The following is a 21,945-nucleotide window of genomic DNA, read 5'->3' on the forward strand; positions in this document are numbered from 1 at the left end:
CTAACTCGCCCTAACCCACTATTCAGCCTGGTATCCCTACTGGCCAGAAATAGCAGGAGGAATTCACCCTTATTCCAGAAAAACTGAACCCAAATCCACCTGAAGGTTTTAACTCAGTTCAGTAACATGGATCAGAGACAAGGGCAATAAACCCCAAGTTACAGAAGCAAATCTTACCCAGGGCAAGGGCTCTTCAATAATGAGTGTCAGTGCACAGGAGGGGGGGGGCATGTGGCTCAAGAAACCAACCACCTGATTTACTAATGTAGCTCCTGGCTCCTTTGACTAAACAGTAATGGGCCTTCCATCAGAGATACTTTTGAAATGCCATAAAATACACGGACTGGAAGAGGTTGATAGTGAGTGACACTGGTCCCACAGGAGCTGTGACCCAGGTTCAATTCCTAGCACCCACGTGGCAGCTCACAACCATCCATAACTTCAGTTCTGGGGTGTCCCATGATCTCGACTGCCTTGAACAGCAGGCACACGTGTGGTACATACACATACATGCAGGCAAAACACTCAAATATAATAAACCTAAAACATTTTAGTCTGTATCTGCTAGGAATGCACATTCACATAGTTCAGAAATAAAATTGTCTGAGGTTTGCTTCCCAAAAACCTAGGAAAAACCGAACACGTAATCTCAGGACTTGGAAAGCAGTGGCAAGAGAGCAAGTCTGAAGCCAACCTGAGCCACATGCGAAGTCTGATGGGTCTGGGCTGTCCAGTGTACAGAGCCGGTCTCAAATAAACCCAGGAGTGGTGGATCTGGGCTGTCCAGTGTACAGAGCCGGTCTCAAATAAATCCAGGATTGGTGGGTCTGGGCTGTCCAGTGTACAGAGCCGGTCTCAAATAAATCCAGGATCAGAGGGTGGAAAGCACTAAGTGCTTCCAAACCCCCACCCCTAACAACACAACTAAACCTCCAGCTCGGTATGTAAAAGGCACTCACTACCTGGCATACAGGTCGGGTCCCCAAGCCCTTCTACGTGGTGGAAATAAAGAACCAATCCTTGAAGGTTGTCTTCCAACCTCCACATACATACCATGTTGCATGTACCCCGACACAAAATAAAAATAAGACTTAAAAAAAAGAACAAGTGGGAGAGCCGGCCGGCCGGCCGGCCCTGGAGCACAGAGCACGGAGCACTGGCTGCTCTGGCCAGGACTCTGAGGACAGGGCTCTGTACCCGGCACTTCTGTGGTGGCCTCACAACCATTCATAACATCAGTTCCAGGGAATGCAACACCCTCTTCTAACATCCATGGGCACAGACAAAAAGTTTAATTTTTTTTTTTTAAGTAAATAAAACAAGCAAAAGTTAAATTTAAAACAGGAACCAGGGCCCAAAGCCAGCAAGATAGCTCAGTGGGTAAAGCCATCTGCAGGCAAGCCTAATGATCTACCTGAGTTCAGGTCATTTTCTCCTTCAGGGCCCCACAGGGAAGGAGAAAACCAACCCTCAGAAGTTCGGGGGGGGGGGGGCGGGCACGGGGGGGGGGAGGGAAGGAGGAAGAGAGGGAGAGGGAGAAAGAACGAACCAGGGACACAATAAAAACCAGAACACCAGAGCTGTAAAACACCAAATCTATATTTACATCCACATATAATAACATAACTTTAAGCTGAAATATATCATAAATAAAGCATGTCTACGGTCTGACAACTTAAGTATCAACAATTAAAATAAATCAAACCGGAATGAAATAAATACATTAACAAAAATCCAACGAATTGTACCTCTACCACATGTACTGTTGCCGCAAAGGAAAGACACAGGAGGAAGCCAGTAGTATCCCGAGAGTTAATACTGATAAGAACACACTGTGAAGTACACGGGCTGTTTATAAACAAACAAACAAAACCTGGAATTTTTATGCATTCAGAAAATATAACTAGAGAAATCTGAAAGCCCCCAAAATTTCAGCATTACACACATTGACTTGTTTTCTAATAGATTTGGTGATTTTTTTTTTTAATACAGGTTTATTTTTGCCCCCCATTGTATATAACCTCCCCCCTCAAGATTTACATTTATCATCTCTGCGAGCTTCCTGGATACTCGCTGGATTTAGGCAAAGATTGAGTCAATCATCTTGCAAATGTGTTAATCTTCAAAAATAGGCTATAAAAGTGCAGAACCTAAGAAAACAGTCTAGATTATGTACATATGGCTCAGCTTGTGGACGGGAACAGGGCCTAGTGTACATGTTCTTGATACAAAAGCACTTTCTGCAAGAGCAGACACATCTCAACCCGGGTCTCCCTTCAACACAGGAGGTCTAGTCTCCCTTAGGGACCGTCCACAGGCCTCCCAAGGACCCCCATGTCACATAATCAGAGTGGGAAGAGCCGGGGTTCTTTGAGCTCTTCACCCTTCTGTCCTACCGAGGGGGAGGGGTAAGGAAAGGGAGCAGTGCAAATTCACCTTTGAAACAGTTTCTTAATAAAATACTTTGGGTTTGCTAAACCCAAAAACTGTTGGAGAAACTCAAGGCATCAAAGGAACTCAAGTTTAAAACGTCCAGCAAGCCAGCTGGTGGCTGTCTTCCCTCAAGCCCAAGCTGCCTGTGCACTGAGGACATCACCCTGGCCGAGAAACAAAGAAAAGGAGACGAGGGCACTACAGCAGCTCTTCTCTCCCTGCCTGCCAGGAGGCTCAGTCAGCACTCAAGGTGTTCACAATTCACACCAGACACACCAAGACTCCAGACACAAACTAAAAATCTCCCCAAACCTTTCACTCCCTTTAAAATTGCTTCCCAGCATACAATTCACACAAGGAAATTTGGCATATTTGTCTAGACTTAACCCAGACAACTCTCCAAGAAACTGACTCTCACAACAGAAATGAAGAACTGAGATGGCCCCCATGGAGCCTGGCTCTGCCACCCTACAGAGCGATGGCGTCTCTGTAGGCACGTTTGCTCAGAAGCATCATAGACCACCCCAGGGCAGGATGCTGGGGTTCCAGGACAACCTGTCCACAGGAAGACAATGTTTTATCTTCCTCACTGACTACCTGCTAACAGCTGACTAAAGGTGCCAGGTTCAGTCCTGCTGACTCGAGATGCACAGCCATCCTCAGAGTGCCAACACTTCCATCAGCAATTGTGTGAGGACAAACAATAGACTGTGGAGGACTCAACATAATACAGGACAGGGAGGATTTGCTTTAAAACACACTTTAAATGAGAAAGCATAAAGAAGCAGAAACTGCTCAAGTCACTGAGCTCCATGAGGAAAAGAAATACACACAGTACTTCAGCAAGTTTACAACGTAGGTATTTACATTTACCTGAGGTGCGAGCCTTACAACAGTCCCCACCCCACCCCACCCCACCCCACCCCACCCCAAATGATTTCTTTTCAGCAGCGCTCAAGTATGCAAAAACTTATTTGGTCAATTATTTAAAAAAATATTTAGGGACAAAATAGATTTGCAGTCCCCATTCGTGTACAGCCCAACTGCTCCCACTAGTTTTTATTGCTATTTGGTACAAAAGTTAATAGAACTTAGGAGAATGTAGTGTTCTTCTCTGCTCTGCGAGTCTATGTACAATACAGTCACAGCTTGTTCAGTAGCTCTCATCACGTGCTCTCAGAAGATGAACCAAAGTGTGATTCCGTGGAAAGTGTGTACTTGCATCCAGCAAGACCTAAGGGGAAAGAAACGGTTGAAAGCCATTAGGACAAAGCACACTGGTTGAGGATCCGAAGAAATAAACTGGAGAAATGGCCCTACAGTTAGTTGCCAGGACTGGCTCTTCAGAGGAACCACGCCAGGCAGCTCACAATGTCTGTAGCTCCAGCTCCAAGGGATCAAATACCCTCTTCTGGACAGGAAGAGCACCTGCACTCACATGGCATTCACTCACAGATGCACACATCAACAAAAGTAATACTATTTTCAACATACATGAGTCAACTATGGGAACCTACAAGTAAAGGATTCCACTTAAGCTCCAATTTCCCAATCAACACAGCTAGAGACTACTTTATGTGTTGATGGACTACGCGGGATGAGATAATTACACCAAGAACCAGAACCCAGTACTCAAGGAAGGGTTACCCAGTGTTAATGGCTCACTTCTGTAATACCAGGACTGAGGAAACTGAAACAGGATCCCCAAGTTCAAAGCTGGCCTACGCTGTACAGCAAGACCCTGTTCCCTACTTGCAAAAAGGAAAATCAAACTGGTGCTGAGCAAAAATCCCTATTCCCTGAAGCTGGAGCATCTTCTCACCTCTACATCACAGCTCCATCCACATGCACATGGGCCGATTTCATGGGACTCACCTGAGAGGCAGCCTCCTCTGTCCAGGAGCACCATCTAAGCCATTTAACTGCAGTGCTCAGGTAATAAGTCCTCAGCCTAAGAGTCAGCCTGGCATGGCAGCTGCCCAGGCTGTGACATCTAAACGGACAGCCATGCAGTGCTAACAATGCCCCCCCCTGAGCTCAGGAAGCTGCCACTCATACACAACGGAACTGTTAAGCCGAAAGTCAAAACACACCTCTGCTTACCCATGCCCAGTTCCGTTCCCAGAACAGATAAGGACTTCAGAATGCTCTGATCAGCTCTGAACCAAGAGGGCAGGCACAGCACAGCTTCAGCTCTGTGTAGACCCAAGACAATGCCAGGCAGAGAAGCAGCTGGACTCTGGGAAGCCACACAGGCCAAGCCTATCTCCTCAGGCTGGCTTGGAGTCTGTCTTCCAGCCTCAGGTCAGGAACCTTGTCCATCTCCAGCAGAACTATGGTAACCCTTGGTTACTGGGTTACACGCCCAATTTTGTGCTATAGCAGGAGGGCAGCTATGGAACTATGAGTAAACAAATGGGTGTGGCACATCCCAATCCAACCCCTTTTCTCAGCAGCAGGAGCTGGAGTGTAGCCTGCTGAGCCCTAACCTAACAGCCTGGCTGCAGTGAGGATTAAAGCTTGATTCATTAGATGCTCACTACATGGTAAAGACTCAATACATTTCACGGGCTATCTAACTACTGCCAGGCATCTATAGTTCCTGAGTTCTGTAAATTTTAACAAACAAAGATGGGGCCACTCAGATGGTTCACCGGGTACAGGCACTTGCTGCCAAGCTGACAATCTGAGCAATGTCACCGGTGGTAAGAGAAAACGACTCCCTAAGACATGCTACACCCACCCCCCTCCACAGCACACAAATCACCAACACATGTAACTTAAAGATAATATTTATAAACTTTTAAAAAGAAAATTAACCAATACAATCTATTTAAAGATACTCACACTCACCTTTTCCCCCCAAAACCATCAGAAATCAAGTTTTTTTGTCATTTGGTCGATAATGTGTATTTCCAGTACAGTTCTCATGGCCTCTCTTCTGCAGCATGCTGCTGGACAGGTGCTGATAGGACACAGGCCTCTTTCCTAAGTGAAGAGAAGGAAGAGGTCACCTGGAGTCTGGCCCCAGCACCTCGACAGGACGTGCAGGCTCTCAGTCCAGGAAGCAAGTGTCTAGAGCTGTCTGTTTAGGACAACAGTGGTGCACACCTTTAATCCAGAGGCTGAGGTGGAGACAGGCCAGCCTAGTCTACAAAGTGAGTTCAAGGCCAGCCAGAGCTACAAAAATCAGACCGTCTCTTAAAAAGAAACATGCCAGGACTAGTGGCACTCACCCTTAATCTCAGCACTTAGAGGCAGAGCAAGAGGGATGTCTACAAGACTGAGGCTAGCCTGGTCTACACAGCCAGTTCCAGACAGCCAGGGCTACACATGAGATCCTGTCCCGAAAAGTAAGTAAGTAGGTAGGGAGGGAGGGAGAGGTAGTTAGGTGGGAAGGCAGGCAGGCAGGCACACACACTTAAACTGGGCACCAACACGATGGCTCAGTCAGTGAAGGCACTTAAGGCTGCAGAAGACCGGAGACTGAGGATGGAGCAAGAAAGCAACCCCAATGTCTACCCACATCACACACACCATAACGAAACAAGCAATGTACTTAAGCTGACACAGACCATAAACAAAACTCTCTGCAACAGGAAAAAGGTCAGACTTACGTGAAAGACCATGGAACACTCGACACCTAAATCCACAGGGAGCAAAACCTACCACTTCCTTCAGGAGTAGGGATGCAGCTCAGCTGGTGCACTGTGCCGAAAGCACGCACCAGGCCCTGGGTTTGATAGCCCACACCCACAAAGACACATTACCACTTCATCACCACTTTAATGCAATCCACTGAAGCAGAGGAGATCTCCTGGTTGGTTTTCTCTCCAGCAGGAAGTGCCCAGAACACACCACACTGAGAGTAGTTCTCAGGGCTTCACAACACAAGTAAAGTGGTGTACAGGTCTACAAAATCTGGACTTCAAAACCTATACTAGACTGCCTCTCCCGGGCCAACCCTACAAGGCCTGACTGTGGTTGTCTGTGGAACAGCACAGACCCACAACACCATGATGCAGACAAGTCTGCAAGAGAGACACATAGACTACTTATCCTCCAAGCACTGGAAAGCACCAGAAAGCTCCATGAAACTCTGGAAAAGAAACTATTTCCCTATGGGAACTCCAAAGTCATCCACAAGAGGACCACTCCCCACAAGGCGACCTCCTCAGCAGACCAGTGTACCAATGCCACACACACAGTCTCTTCAGCACAGGAACACAGAAAAATCCCAAATCCCACCGGAGGTTTGGAGTGTCGGCCATGGCTTGTGGAAAGGAAAAGAGGGTTGTGACAGAGGCCTAAGCAGGATCTCAATGGCACCCACATTTTGTTTTTTGTTTTCCCTTGGGAACGGGTCTATATAGCCCAGGCTAATCTCAAAAGCCTCAGTCACCCAGGGCTGGGATAACAGACATGCACCACCATGCCCAGGTGGTACCTTGACTTCAACAGTAAGGAAAGAAACTACTTTTAACTTGTTTTTATTTTTGTTTTATTCTATATTATTTCCTTAAGAGAAATTCAAGACTTAATCCTTTAAAGTTAAGCTCTGAAGACCCATAATCCATGCTGCGTGTTGGGTACGGAAGAATGCTTGCTTGGGTTCCCATGGCATGTGTGCCTAAACTCAGTGCCAACCTAGTGCCTGGGTAGTACCTTCAAGGGCTGGGCTGGCTCCTGTGTGTCCCACAGGTCCACAGGTGTACAGAGGTCCGGAGGCGTTGTAGGGCTTCTGCACAGTCAACACACTGGGGGACTCCACCTCCCCAGGGCTCAGGAAACGGGCTTTCGGGGCCATCACAGGCGATGGGCACACACACTCTGGTAACAGCGAGGTGATGCTCCTGACCACATGGTACTTGGGTAGCTCGAAGCTCCTTCTGCCGTTGGGTCCAGGATGTTCTGGGTCCAGGGCCACCACGCTGGACTTGAGTCTTTTGGGAAGCGGCTCACAGAACTCGGCTGTGGCGCTGCCAGCATTCCGACGGCAGTAGGAGTCTCTCCCTGGCGGCCCCCACGGGCCGTCAGCCTTCATGGGGTACTCGATGGAACCACTGCCGTTACTACAGCCGAGGGGGGACTGAGACTGGGCAGCTGGCAGGGTCTTATGCTTCAGCTCGGGTCTTTTCACTTTATCCGTAGCAGCAGAGACACCACCTTTGGGCAACAGCTCTGCCTGCTGCGGTCTGGTGGCCCCGGGACCCCCGGCACTGGGCTGTGATCTGTGTGACTTCAGGTTACTCGGGGCTAAAGTGCTGTTGTCTGGCCCTGATGTCTGGGGAGCTTTGCTTGGCCCGGAGGTGCCCTGCCGGGCCTTCTCCAGGAACAAGGACTTGGCCTGTGATGAGAAGGCAAGCTTAGTCTTGGGCTTGTGCAGGCCGGACAAGGGAGGCACATCTTTGCCTAGCAAGGCAGGAGGACATCCCGTCCGCCTGCTCCTCAGCACAGACTTGCTGCTGCAGCTCTTGTGAGTGTCGGGATTGTACCTGTGCTCCAGTCTCTGGTGCATCAGCAGAACTTCCGGGTAAAAAGTCTTAAAGGTACAAAAGGGGCAGGCGATGGTAGGGATGAGACACTTGCTCAGAGAGAGAGCAGGAGAGGCGTGGAGCGCCCCAAGGGACAGATTCAAAGGCCTGTCCTGGCAGTCAGCACCCGGCTTGTATTTGCAGTCGGCCTCCCACTCCATCTTCTCCCTATGGCCACCTTCCCGGGCCAGGGGCCCACTCCCCTCTAGTTTGCAGGCAGGGATGCTGGCCTGAGGCTCACCCGCTGCTCTCTTTTTCGGCATGTCCAGATAAGCAGGGGCAGGACTCTTTCGCACTTTCTCGCCACTATCGGCTGCATTTTTATGGAAATCCTGAGTATCCTTGTTGTGTGCTGGTGAGAGGAGGACGCTGCCCAGAACACTCGGGAAGACAGAAGGCGGCGGCGTCTCCTTAAGCTGCTTGGCAGGTGGGCTGCCCTTAGCATCTTTGGCACCATCAAGAAATCGCTTTAAATTTTTGGTCTGTGCACTGTCGGCAGTTAGTAGTGCTTCCTGCGGCTCCTGGCTCCGACCTTCGCTTTTAACCTCGGCCGCAGCGTCCGCCAGCTGTTTGTCCTTGTGATGTCTCTCCAAGTGGTACCTCAGAGACGTCTTCTGGGCTGCGGCATACTCACAGAATTCACATTTGTACGGTTTTTCACCTAGAACGAGACACGCCATGTTTAGGGAAAAGCGCCAGTACAACTCTGCAAGCCAGACAAGCCATGACACGAAACACGGGTTGTCCCCTATCTGCCAATCTCCCTATCTAGGACATCTCAAGGGCCCAGTGCACTGAACACTTACTTAGACCCGTCTTTCCCAGAAAAAGCCCACTGCACGCTTTACTGACCTGGCCTCCCCTGCTGCCCTGTGGCAGTCTGTGCACTTTTTCAGCTAAGGAAATGGGAGCACAGGGAACTACACGGTGCTCCCAAGCCAAGGCAGGCTCATGACTTCCTAACCCATACTGATGCCCCACTGCATCCAAAGCAGCAAATATACCCTCGCTTCACTCCAAAATCATAAAGTGGTTTGTCTTCAGATGAGAACCAGAATATGGCAGCCATAAACCAGCCTCAAAACAGGACCCCACTGTTCAAGTTTAGGACACATAAGCCACTGAACCACAGACCAGCAGCACATCATCATCATCATCATCATCATTTTAGCTAACACATGCTTTAAGAAACAAGTCCTTTACCTGTATGCGTTCTGAGATGAATATTGAGGTAATAGTTTGAACGGAAAAACTTGCCACAGTAACTACACTCTCTCGAGGACGTGAGGGGCTTTGCTTTTCCTCCATCATCATTTTTATCTTAAAGCAGAAACAAAAATATTTGTGTAAGTCAAACGAAGCACATGATTCAGGCATGCAGACTCCAGTATTCTTGACACAAAACATTTGGAGAAACCATGAAATGATTTTTTATTTTAGTTCTGGGTAGAAGTTTCAAAGGCTAAATAACATACCAAATGCCATAAGGCAGTGTTTCATGCCTTAGACCGTGTGCTTTTGTTTTGTGCTGTTTTGGAGACGAGGGCTCACCTGTGTAGCCCTGACTAGCTTGGGACTCAGGAATCCACCTGCCTGCCACCCTTCTGCTGGGATTCAAGGGGTGTGCCACCATGCCCAGCACTAAACTGTGCTCCTCTGTGATCGAGTACAGCCTAGTGCCCTAGGTACTCAGGGTTTGCACCTTCATCACCAGAATGACCATTTCATGGTGGAGCCTGGCATGTACTGAACCTGGCTTACTGGCCAGAGAGACCACCTTACTCAGAACCAGCAATTTTATTTGGAGGCAATCAATATAAAACCTCCTAACCACCAGCCGAAAACGGCTTGAGATGAAGAAAGTGACCACTAGAGGGCAGCAAGCACAAAGTAACTTCAACAGTAACCCTGGCTTGGCTTTGGGCAAGCACCTAGGGAAAGCTGAACAAAATTTAGCCAAGTTTGGGAAGGTGGAGTTTATGGTTTCCAAGCAATCTCATGGGCAAAACAGACCTGGCTCATCAGAATCTACGCCACAGGCAAGACTGAAGTGCCTGATGTGAAGGCCCACTGGAGACGGCAGCTAAAGCCGCTGAGGCTTCTTCACTCTCACCAGCCCACCAACCTGCGCAGGACTGTTAAGACTGCCCCCTAGTGTCAGCTCTAGCAGGAAGGCAAAATGACCCACCACAGCCATCTCTGCAAGTCTAGTCATCAGCCATGATGCAGGCAGTGGTCGATCCCAAGGACACAGGTCCCTCCTGGGTTCAAAAAGGCATATTTCAACTAGTCATTTTGCCTTACGAAACTGATTTCCAATTACAGGCCTCTTCCCTGTTCTGCCACATGCTGCCTTCTTACTAATTTGCAAAGACAGCTGATCCATATACCTGGGCAAGAGCAGGTGTAATGAATGGACCTAGGCTATCTCCATTACACCAAATCCCCACTAGGGAAGGGGATCCATAAAACACAACTCCTGGCTTACAATGGTAGCAGAGGCTTTGGAAATTCAGCACTTTGTGAACGAACTTCTTGAAAGCAGCCCTAAAGCAAACTGGCTGACTGCACAGTGGATGCTGCCCTTACGGTCCCACTGCATCACAGCTAGGCTCACAGCTAGCCTGCATGCAGCTGTGTCCTCAGGGTGCAGGCTTCCTGACATCACACGCAAGAGGCTAGGAAACACCTCTGACACACACAGGCTGTGGCCTCTCAACATCTGGGCCTACCTTCCAGCCTGGAACTTGACTGGACTATGCCGTTCTGTACAGGGTTGTAAACTTTTACAACTAATGTCAAACTCATCCTAGGGAGGGGCGCCAGAGGTGGATAAGCCGATTTTGCAAACAGGGAAATCGCAAGGAAAGGTTGGGCAATGTGTAATGGGTCACCAGGAACCAAAGCCAGACCCTGGCACTTCCACTTGTGACAAGCCAGGCCAGGGAGCCTCCCTTAGGACCCCACAACAGTGCCCATGAGGTCATAAGAACGACCTCATAGATGGCCTCTGTGCCTCTGCAGTGTGTGCAGGTCAGGACTGGAGATGCCCATGTGCTCCCAGAGAAAGGAGTCTACTGACTGAAGATCCTCAATCAGTAGCCAGAAAAAGAACTAGGTACTGGTTCAAATGCACAGTGGTTGACAGGCCAGACATAACTGTTTGCTGGCCTCACCCCCGGTCTCACAAAGACTTCCAACACACCATGCAGGGCCACAAACACATCTGCAAGTGTTATCACTAACCTGTGGCTCATGCCCCCACACATCAGGGGTGCTCACTACTTTAAGCAGCAGAGCATTGTTATATTCTCTAACAATGGTTCAAGTGTGGGTGGACAGCAAGTCCAGAAACACAGGTGGGCTCCACTGCTCGAAGCTCACACCCAATCCTGTGAGCCTGGGCAACAGCTTGTTTCTATAAACACCATTACAGCACACCAAATTCATGAAGTGGGACTGAAGTGGGCCCACGTGCCTGGATTTCACCTACAGACCATTTCGGAAGCTCACTCATCAACACTGGCCTCACAAACACCGAAGTGATCAGAATGCAGCAGGCGATTCCCACAGCAGGATGAGCTAACTGGTTGGGAAGCCTCCCCCGCTCCTTCTGGGACCACTAGAAACCCATCTGAACGTACACAAAAACAGGGTCTTGATAGACAGTCCTGGTCTTACAAGTTAAGAACAGGAATGGCAGAGAATGGATCCCAAGTCCTGGGTCTCAGTCCCAGAACTCCTAGTATCCTGCACCAGGTCACTCCAGTGCCTGAGGAGGCAAACAGCATTCCCAGTCTCTACCCACTGTGCACTAACTATAAAAACCTGAGTCCTTTGGGAGCAGAATGTGCAGAGCCTTTCAGAACAAGACAGGATTTTGGACAGGCCTTTTAACTCCACCCCCTTACTACAGAAAGGAAGGAAGGGCTGAGATGCTGACTACAGGGAATTTAAGCAAAAGGACTGAGATTCCAACTTGACTCCCATGCTCCAGCACTGCCTGGGAGGCAGCAGAGTACTCACCCAGATGGAGCCCTTCAGGGAGTCCATCCTCAGACCCGTCTTCAGAGCCCCCTTCTCGGTCCACAGCCCCACCATCTTCCACAGTGGCAGCGAGGTCTGGGGAGCAAGTCCCGGGCTGCCTTCCATCCACAGGCATGGTGGGGGATGGGGCATCGGCCCTCCTGTCCTTCCTGTGCACCCTCGAGTGCAGGACAAGCTGGTGGTAGGTTCTGAAGGCTTTACTGCATTCGGAGCAGTGTGTGGGCTTCTCCTTGCTGCTGGGCAACTTGGGATCGCCATCCCCAGAAGGCACTTCACTGTTGGCATGTCTAGGTTTCTCTTTGTCTTGTGAGAGACCTGGACAACTGCTTCTATTTGTTTTGGACTTTCCAGAACCTTCCGACTTAGCCCCAATCCAAATTTCTCCAAGTTCCTCTTTCTCTGAACACGAATCTTCATTGTCCGTGCTTCCTTCTTGGCCTGACTCTTTCACCTCTTCTTGGGCAACGGCCACTTTTCCTTTGGTGGCCAGCTGCCACGCCTGGTAGGTGGTGAACGGGTCAAGCTGAGGTATACAGGCGACAGGCTTCACTGCAGTCTCCGGGTGGGATCTGGGTCTCAAGTTCAAACACTGCAGCAGCTCGTCCCTCAGAGATGTGGGGTCCCCCTCTGGCTGGGCATCAGGGGCTGTGCTACTGGCACTGGAGGCAGATTCTTTGGCATGAACCTTACTGTGCTCAATGAGGCTCTGCTTATTCGGGAAGATGAAGCCACACACCATGCAGATCTTGTAGGGGGTGGAGATGTTCCCAGCTACATGTACCTGAACCACTTCATTGATGGTGACAGGACTCTCCAGGCCCTGCTGCGACTTGCTCCTGGTACCAGACTTGCCATTGTGTGTCCGCATGTGGTTCTTCAGGAACCACGGCTCCTTGAACCTTCTCCCGCACATGCTGCACCCGTATGTGAAGGAGTCCTTGTGTTTCTTCATGTGGCTCTCAACGTCAAAAGCCCCTGGGAATGTCTGCCCACACACATCGCAGCTCAACTCTTCCTTCTCTTTGCAGTTCTTCTCCTTTGGGGGTTCTGTCGGCACCTGACCTTTGTCAAGAGGACTTAGGTACTCAGCCTCCACACGCAGGACGGCTGGCTCGCAGACGATGGGCCGGTGCTGCGTGAGTACATGCTGACTGAGGTCTTCTGCATGGGAGAAGACTTGGCTGCAGAACATGCAGTCCAGGGGCATGTGCCCTTCAGCTGGGGTCATGCTCCTCTCCTGCGCAGCTCGGAAGGGGACTGCAGCTGGCCCTTTGATGGACACAGCATCATCCACCTCCACCTGGGTGCCTAGAGAGCTGCCAATGACTTCCGGCCCGTCCATGTACGCGAGGAGTGACTGAGTTGGCATGCTGCCTGCCACTTCAGGGTCAGATAGAAGGGACAGTCCAGCCGTCTGCTGGGGAACCTCTGGAGTTAGAATAAGGCCACTTGTGAGACGTCACTCAAACCTCCAGGAGCCCTGGGCTTGTAACTAAAGTTCAGAGGGGCACATGTATTCCGGAGTTTAGGACAAGCTTGGTGATGGAGATGGGTCTTTGCACAACCCAAGTCTGATGGCTGCCCTGTGCTGTGATTCAGACGTGAGTCAGCACAAGGACACTAGTTCTGTCTGTCTCCATTGGGTGAGTGGCTCAGTTGAGCAAGACGTTGATCCCGGCAATGTGAAGACAAGGGACTTCCAAACTCTGAAAGGAAAAAACAAGACACGGTGAGGAAGGCTCAGAAAGAGGGTTCGGACCATGAGTCACGTGGTCTTTCCCACAAAAGGATACTAGACTCAATTGCCACACCTTTAACTAATCCATAATGCATCCTGCTAAACATGTTTGTTAATTAAATCACTAGCATATTTCCCAGCCAATACACTTACTAAATGAGTAGAAATTCAACCAATAAGGAGAGTTTAATCCAGACTTCTGCTCACTAAAATATAAAAGCCAAGTTTAAACAGGGAATGGCTATGACAGGCCAGCCAGACTAAGCTACATAGTGAGTTCAAAGTAAGCATCATCAACATAAAAGACAGTCTAAAAAATTAATGTAATAACTATCATAAATAAGAAGTCACACTTTAGGATAGAACTGTTACAATTCCGCTGTCTCAGACGCCACCAAGATACACGTGTGCCTCCTCCATACAGGCTATACAAAAGCTTTAATCCCAGTGCCCAGGAGGAAGAGGTAGGTGGATCTCTGAGAGTTTGAAGCCAGCCCAGTCAATATAGCAAGTTCCAGAACAGCTAGAGCTACATAGGGAGATCCTGTCTCCAAAGAAAAAAGTTAGGAAATGAGCTGACAAAATGAGACAGCTTCAGGTAATACCCTACAGCCTGTACTCAAAACGGCTACCTACACGAGACAGATGAGGTCTCCATCTCAGTCACATAGAGGTCCAAGCCTCAGCACACAACACAGGATCTTCCTCGGGTCCGCATTCAGACACACCTCAGAATGGGCATTCGCCTTGGCCCAGGACTCTGATGTGTTTGGGGCACTGGAGACTGCCAGGTAGGGCAGGGCTTCAGAAGGCAAATGACCTATCAGATGCAGAAGCCACTTACTTTGCAAGTGTCCACATTTCTAACAGGCCTCCACAGACCTGGCTCCGTGTGGCCCATCTTTCCATCAGAGAACATACCTCTCACCTTGTACTCCACCTTTCACTTGGGCATTGGCCAGGTGGAAGGAGGACTTGACTTAGCACTCTATAGGATCTGCTTTGGAGGCTGGTCTTTCACTCCTGAAGGATTAACCCCTAAAAAAGTCAGGGTCCTTCATGGCACAGAGGGCTTGTTTTTACAGCCCTGCCTCCTCATCCTAACAAGTTGGTTAATTCCAAAGGAACCAAAGGGCACCAGGCCACCTGCCAGTTCTGTCCTTCTCCTTCTGTGTCCCACCCACTGCTCATTCATGAAGCTGGCTCTTCCCCTTCTTCACACTAGGGCTGTGAAGAGCAGAGGGGGGAAGAGCAGGCCGCTGGCAGCGCTTATCTTCATGCCTGCCTTTATTACAATCACAATGGAGGACAAGGACCTGGAGTGGTTACCACCCTGTGACCTAACAGAGACCTAAGTTCTAGCCCAAGTTAGGACTTTCAAGGTGTCACAGCAAAGCTAACCCAACCCGGGCACTTCCTGTAGTTAAAACTAGAGCAAGGCTCACAAGCACTGAACTCTGTCGATGGCTGATAGATCCATACAACCAAAGCACTGGCCACAAATGAAGCTTGGGACCGATTTTAGATGGCTACACATTCACTGACCTGACACCCACAACCCAGGCAGTACGCTCACTAGAGAATTAAGCACAGCCTCTGGAAATCTCTCTCACCCTGCTGACCCACTTCACAGGGTTAACTGCAGTTCGGGCACAGTCACCTAGTTACTAGACGCCCTTTCCTCTTTGAAGCTCTAAAATAACTATTTTAAAATGGCAGAGAAGCAATCGTTGTATCAAATAGTGAATTCCAGGCCAAATTGGGCTAGCATGTGAAACCCTATCTCAAAAAACTAACAGCAAAGCTGCTTGAGCTGGGGTAACAGGAGAGGACAGCACCGCTGATCTGTGAAGCCTAAGCTTTTGGAAGAAAGAAGCCCACTTCTCTACAGGCTCCCTTTCTGAAAGGTTACCATCCCTTGGTTCAAACCATGACCACTAACCCAGGGATCAGGGTAACTTATAATCCCAAGTGTCATCTGAGTGCCTTCACTCATAGAACCTGCTTCCTGGACGGTGCATTCTGTTCAAATCTGCATTCTCCTATGTTTTGAATAAAGATTCCTGCTACTTCAGGGGAGAAAGAATGGTTCCAATTTCCATCTCTGAACTCCTCAGCTGCCTGAGGGAAGAGGCTGCAGCTCAAGGTAAAGATGCTCTAAAGATGGCAACCTGAGACGTGCCCAGTAAAGGACAAGAGGCACACTGGCCGGCCGGTGGCCAGAGAAGCAGGGCCTCATCTGGCTGAGAGGTAGACAAGGGAAGAGCAAAGCTGGGAGCACTTCCTCCTAAGAAGCTTCCAGAACAGATTCTAATGGTCACAACTATGCCCATGGTACAGCCCTGGACAGCCTGAGTTACAGCATCTCAAGACTCAGGGGCAAGCCTATCCCACAACTGCCTACCACCACCCACTACAGTTCAGCTGGGACATACTCTCAGGACTTTAGTTCAATCTAAAATCATCCTATGAGGAAATATAAATTTAAAATTAAAGATAAATCGTCTTTCTCTACCATCATTTTAAAGATTTTAAGGCTTTAAAATATAAAAAGTAGCATCCTAAGGACGACAGAGTGGCTGGCTGGTTCACTGCTGTTTCTCTGGGACCTGGCACTGGATTTTGCCATTCGCTGGGCTACAGTGCCTGCCACTCCTGACATGATGCTAAAATGAACCCAAATGTTCACAGGATTTTCTTCCTGAGAGTCAAAAGGCCACTTCCCATGACCACTCCCTGCAACCAAGACTAACAATGTTTATTTCTAAGTGGGTGTGCAGGTAGGTGCCTGCAGAGACCAGAAGCTGGGGGCAGAGAAGCAGGGTACCAGATTCCCTTGGAGCTGGAGCTACACAGGTGGTTGTGGCCACCTGGGGTGGGTGCTGGGACTGAACAAGGACAGTCTAGAGAGCAGCAAGTGCTGTTGACAAGTGAATCATCTCTCCATCCCTCCAAGATTTTTTGTTTTGAATATTTTTATTTGAGACTGGGTCTCTCTACATAGCCCTGGCTATGCTGAAATTCACTGTGCAGACTAGACTTAGCCTCGAACTCAGAAACTGCCTCCCAAATACTGGTATTAAAGGCAATTCCCAGATTCCCCACCACCCCCCCCATCACACACACACACACACACACACACACACACACACACACACACACAGCTGACCAGCACAAACAGCTGTGCCCTGAGTTGAGGCCAGAGTGTGGTCAGTTGCAGAGCACTGGCCTGCCATGGTAGGTCTGAACTGAACAATAACACTGCACCCCTTGAGTGTGTCCCCTCCCGTGGTCCATCAAAACGTGATAGCAGGTGCTCCCTCTTCCTCACAGAGAAGCCCCAAGTCTTTCACTCAACTGTAAAGCGGCAGAATACTTCTTAAGGTGTTAAAATCAATTTGCTGCGCTACAATCTTTAAAGCACTCAACAGACTTAGTATCGGAACCCAGCCAAGCAGCTGCTCTACCCTAACTGCTACCTAACATGGTCCCTCTGCCTGAAGAGTGCAGGCAAACGCAGCTCTCCCAGAAGCTGGAGTGCGGAAAGCAACAGAATCCCAGTCCTTAACGGACTATTTGACAGAGAAGTGAAGGGAAAGGGACATCACTGCAATGTAAGTTTGTTTGGTTGCCAGGAAAGCAAGTATTCTAACCATACCAAGCTTGTTAAAAAGAACTCTGCAAAAAATAAAAAAACAAAGGTCTGTTTAAAAACCTTTTTAAATCTTCACTCCTGTAAAGGCACCACTGAACCTTCAGTCCCACGCTCCAGGCACCGCACTCAATATGCCCTCACTTTTACAGAACACACTAGAGCTTAATGCACAATAAGATTACTCAGTTTCACCAGGTGGTGGTGGCGCACACCTTGAATCCCAGCAGGGAGATCTCTGAGTTCGAGGCCAGCCTGGTCTACAGAGCAAGTTCCAGGATAGCCAAGGCTATTACACAGAGAAACTCATGTCTTGAGAAACCACCTGCCCGACTCCCCCCAAGAAAAAGATTACTCAGTTTTCAGTAAGAACCATATGGCTTTGCTTTAACTGCTCAAGTGTATTTGATATCCTTTAAGTCCCTAACTAGACATTGATGTGTGACTAAATCAACCATGAATCTCTCCCCAGTACCTGACTGTAAAATTACCAATTACACAAGATAGTGAAAAGAAAGAAACTGTGCTCAAAGCAACACAATCAGGGGAACTGCCACTCGTGAGGACTACTATACTTGGACTTGGAAACACCACTGAACACAGAAATACTCATAGCCACAGAGCCTTCAGATAACACATCTGTGTGTGTGCTTCCCATGAATCCGTTCTCTCACATTCTAGGTAAGGGCTATCTCCCACTGAGGATCAGGAAGGCATTGAGGACATTTAATCCTCTCATAGGCAGCAATCTGCCTGTCTTCCAACTGCTTCCCCCAGGTTAGAGGTGTCCTAACAGATATGTGAAGACACTCAACTCACTCTGACCAATGTATTTCTATTTTTAAAACTACAAAATTAGGGCTAGAGACTTGGCTCAGTGGTTAAAGAAACTGGTTGGTTACTCCTCCAGAGAACCTAGGTTCAACTCCCAGCACCCACATGGCAGCTTATGGCTTTAACTCCAGTTCCAGGGGATCCAATGGTGGCCTCCGAAAGGCACACACACACAGTGCTCAGAAGTACATGCAGGCCAAACATCCATCAGTAGATAGTTTGTAGGAAGATGGTTAAGATTTATTTATTAAGTGTTCTGCCTGAGTGTATATGTGTGTGAAACATCTACATGCAGTACCCAGAGTTTAGGAAAGGTGTCCTGAGCCCCTGGAACTGAAGAGCCAGCATGTGGATGCTGGGAACTGAACTCCAGTTCTCTGCAAGAGCAACAAGGGTTTTTTTTTTTTTTTGGTTTTTTTTGTTTTGTTTTGTTTTTTTTTTTTTTTTTTGGTTTTTTCGAGAGACAGGGTTTCTCTGTGTAGCTTTGCGCCTTTCCTGGAACTCGCTTTGGAGACCAGGCTGGCCTTGAACTCAGAGATCCTCCTCCCGAGTGCTGGGATTAAAGGTGTGCGCCGCCGCCGCCGCCACCACCACCCGGCACAACAAGGGCCATCTCACCAGCCCACTACATTTTTTTTTTTCTTAACCCTGCAACAGGACTAACTTCTCAATCAGTCTACAGTAACAAAACCTACCACTTTAAAAACTGCATTTGTTGTATATAATGAGGGGATGCATACCACACCACATATGTGAAGATCAAAGGGCAGACAGTTTTTGGAAGCTAGTTCCCTCCTTCCAACATGTGTGTCCCAAGAATCAAAATGCAGGTTCATCAGGCTTGGTGGCAAGGGGCCTTACTGTCTGAGTTATCTCTACAGCTCCTAAACCTTTAACTTTCTCTCTCTTCTTTTTCTAAGACAGGGTTTCTCTGTGTGTAGCCTAGACTGTCGTGGACCTCGCTCTCTAGACCTGGCTGGCTTCAAACTCAAAGAGATCCGCCTGCTTCTGCCTCCCAAGCACTAGGATTAAAGGTGTGTGCCACTACTGTCACCCCCACTGCCCACCCCACCCCCCCCACACACACACCCTGGTGCATAAACTTGTAACTTTTGATCTTTAAAAAAAGGGGGAGGGGCCAAGAAAGACACAGGGATCGCCCAATGACAGAGAAATGGATAAGATCTACATGAACAACCTGGACGTGAGTGGAGGTAATGAAGGGCAAGGGTCGAGGGAAAGAGAGCTTAGGGGAGCGGGAGATCCCAGCTGGATCAAGAACAGAGAGGGAGAACAAGGAATAAGAGACCATGATAAATGAAGACCACATGAGAATGGGAAGAAGCAAAGTAACTTTTGATCTTTCAGTGACCAGATCAACTTTTCCCTAGCAGGTGAGTGAAAAAGCACTTAAAAGTTCAGAGAAACTGATTCAAGTGTAAATTCTCAGTTTAAATTCAACATTATAATCCAACTATCACAGGCAAAACACTGCTGTAAGGCAAGGTGAGAAACTCCTGGGCAAAACAATCCCAGTTCCGGAAAGTTCTGAGAACACTTCACTCCAAACAGCAGGAGACCCAAGGCCTGACAGCAGGAATGAGATCCTGGCCCTTTAACTAGACACTGCCTGATTCAGCCCCAAACAGCTCAGGTGTGCTGAGGGAGCCAGTTTTACTTTCAATATTGTCAATACTAAAAGATACTGAGCTCTGTAAACTGGCTTTCCAACACTCCATGTTGATCAGGAAAGCAGCTTATGGGGAATTATTTCCTTGCTACTTTTCCATCAGGCAGGATGGGACACTGGTGTTCCAACTTTCTCACAGTAACCCTGCCTATCGAGGGCAACCTCCCTCACATCTGCTCTGAGATCTGCTGGGGCCAGCTGCAGAGAGGAATGGGTTTCAGGAAAATGCAGCAGCAAACTCACATTTACCTAGGTTCATCAGCTCCACTGACTCAGTGTCTGTGCACAGCACGTCCGTGTACACACAACACAACACGACATCAACAAACAGGACGCCCATTATGTGGCACAAGGAATTATTTTCAGAAGGTTAAATGGGCAGGGTCTAAATCAAGACTCAATTTAACTAACCAGGTAAAACACAACCTGGAGCAATGCCCTTAAAATCCAGTATTCCTCAACCTCACAGAACGCCCCCCTTCCTACAGAATACATAAAGCTGAATAAATGCTAACATTGTGTCTAGCTCTTTCATAGTTACCTGTTTGCATCTCAAAGTAAATAAAAATAAAATTTCCTTTCAGTGAACAAGACCAACCACTGTTAGAGATTTACATGTCAGAGTTTTAATCTGCAGCTACTAGGAAATAAAAACTACCACCAACACTGAATTTTGCCCTTTTTAAATATTCACATAAGCAGTGTCAAACAAACATTTCTTTTAACATAACTAAATGTTTTACATTATCCTGCTCTAAGAGACATTAGAAAAGTCAAGTAAAACACCACCTCACCATTCAGCACTGTCTTAAACTTGAGAGATCACAATCACCCATTAAAAAGGCAGCTGACTTGGGGGGTAGTGTAGGCAAAAAAAAAAAAAAAAAAACCTTGGAAAAGCTGAAGAACAAAAGCCAGGGGTCAACTCATCCCCTTGCTCACCTCTGCTCAGCTGTCTTTTCAGGGTTGGTAATTGTATTTCTCAACTTTAGCATAAAATTACCAAACTGGCCCCAAATTTCCAGTAACTCAATAATGTTGATAGCCTGGGCAGGAAGCAATGGCTCTTCAGAGGTTGCAGTCAACAAACGTTCACATGTGAAGTTCTCTAGGGAGTGCAACATAAAAGGGAAATCTGAGGTAGCAGCTGGCTAACAGGGGCTCCCCCGGTTATTTGGAAGCTAGACATGTCCAGGAATTGAACTCACTCATGAGGAGATAAAGATTTTTAGGAGAAAATGGTGGTGTGTGCCCCCACTCCCCCCCCCACACACACACAACTTCCTTAAAGGCAAGATTGCTATCTGCCCTCATGGTCTGAATTCAAAACCCTTTGGCCCACATACCATTGCAAATCTGTCTGTCTATACTACTGGCTGGCCAAGAACCTTAATCCAGATCACCTAACTCAAAGGCCAGCTTTCCAGCACTTTCACAGTGCCCCCACAACAAGGCCATCAAGTGATATTCCACCACACTTCCCCACAGAGCAGAGGGAAGACACTTCCCCAAGTCTTTGTGTAATAATCCACTTTCTTCCACGTGCATTTAAACTAGTTAACACGCTCCCCCTGCGAAACCTGGAGCTGAGGTGTGTGAACTGAGGCGCCTCCTGTCACGGCTTCAATTTACATGCCTTGTAGCTAAGCCCTTCCTGGTTCAGAATATTTAATAGGACTGGAATCCTTTAATTCAATTTTGGTAGCTGTTCCACACACATCTTCCAGGTTCTTATTTTTTAATAACCCTGGTGAATTAAAAACTATTCCATATGCTCAGCTGTGATCGTTCAACTTAAAATGGCACATTTTGACACTAGAATACCAGACAGTTTACCCCAACTGCCTCGTGTTGTTCCTTTTAATTCGAAAGCTGGGAAATCCACTTCTTGATAACTCAGCTTCAACTTCCCAAATTATTAATTACACATACTGCCATGGGATTAAAATGAAATGGGAAATCAGGAACCAGCCACTTAAAAATTATAGCCAGTGACCTCAAAAATCCACAATGGAAG

General features: G+C 48.2%; 1 protein-coding gene across 12 annotated transcripts in view; it reads right to left on the bottom strand.

Annotated features, from left to right (window-relative positions):
- Positions 1 to 1,581: 1,581 nt before the first annotated feature.
- Znf217 (zinc finger protein 217) overlaps positions 1,582 to 21,945 on the bottom strand; it is a 46,405-nt gene continuing 26,041 nt past the window's right edge. For 7 of the 12 annotated variants that reach the window (XM_037204519.1, XM_037204504.1, XM_037204520.1 and 4 more), the window contains exons 2-6: positions 11,994 to 13,720; positions 9,171 to 9,287; positions 7,099 to 8,628; positions 5,287 to 5,421; positions 1,582 to 3,667 (exon numbers count right to left, since the gene is read on the bottom strand). In XM_037204519.1, the coding sequence (XP_037060414.1) occupies positions 5,312 to 5,421; positions 7,099 to 8,628; positions 9,171 to 9,287; positions 11,994 to 13,383 (3,147 nt within the window). In that variant the 5' untranslated portion in view covers positions 13,384 to 13,720 and the 3' untranslated portion in view covers positions 1,582 to 3,667; positions 5,287 to 5,311. The other 5 variants (XM_037204496.1, XM_037204515.1, XM_037204511.1 and 2 more) reach the window with 5 other exon arrangements.

Source organism: Peromyscus leucopus, chromosome 1 (assembly GCF_004664715.2).
Source record: "Peromyscus leucopus breed LL Stock chromosome 1, UCI_PerLeu_2.1, whole genome shotgun sequence".
NCBI lineage: Eukaryota > Metazoa > Chordata > Mammalia > Rodentia > Cricetidae > Peromyscus > Peromyscus leucopus.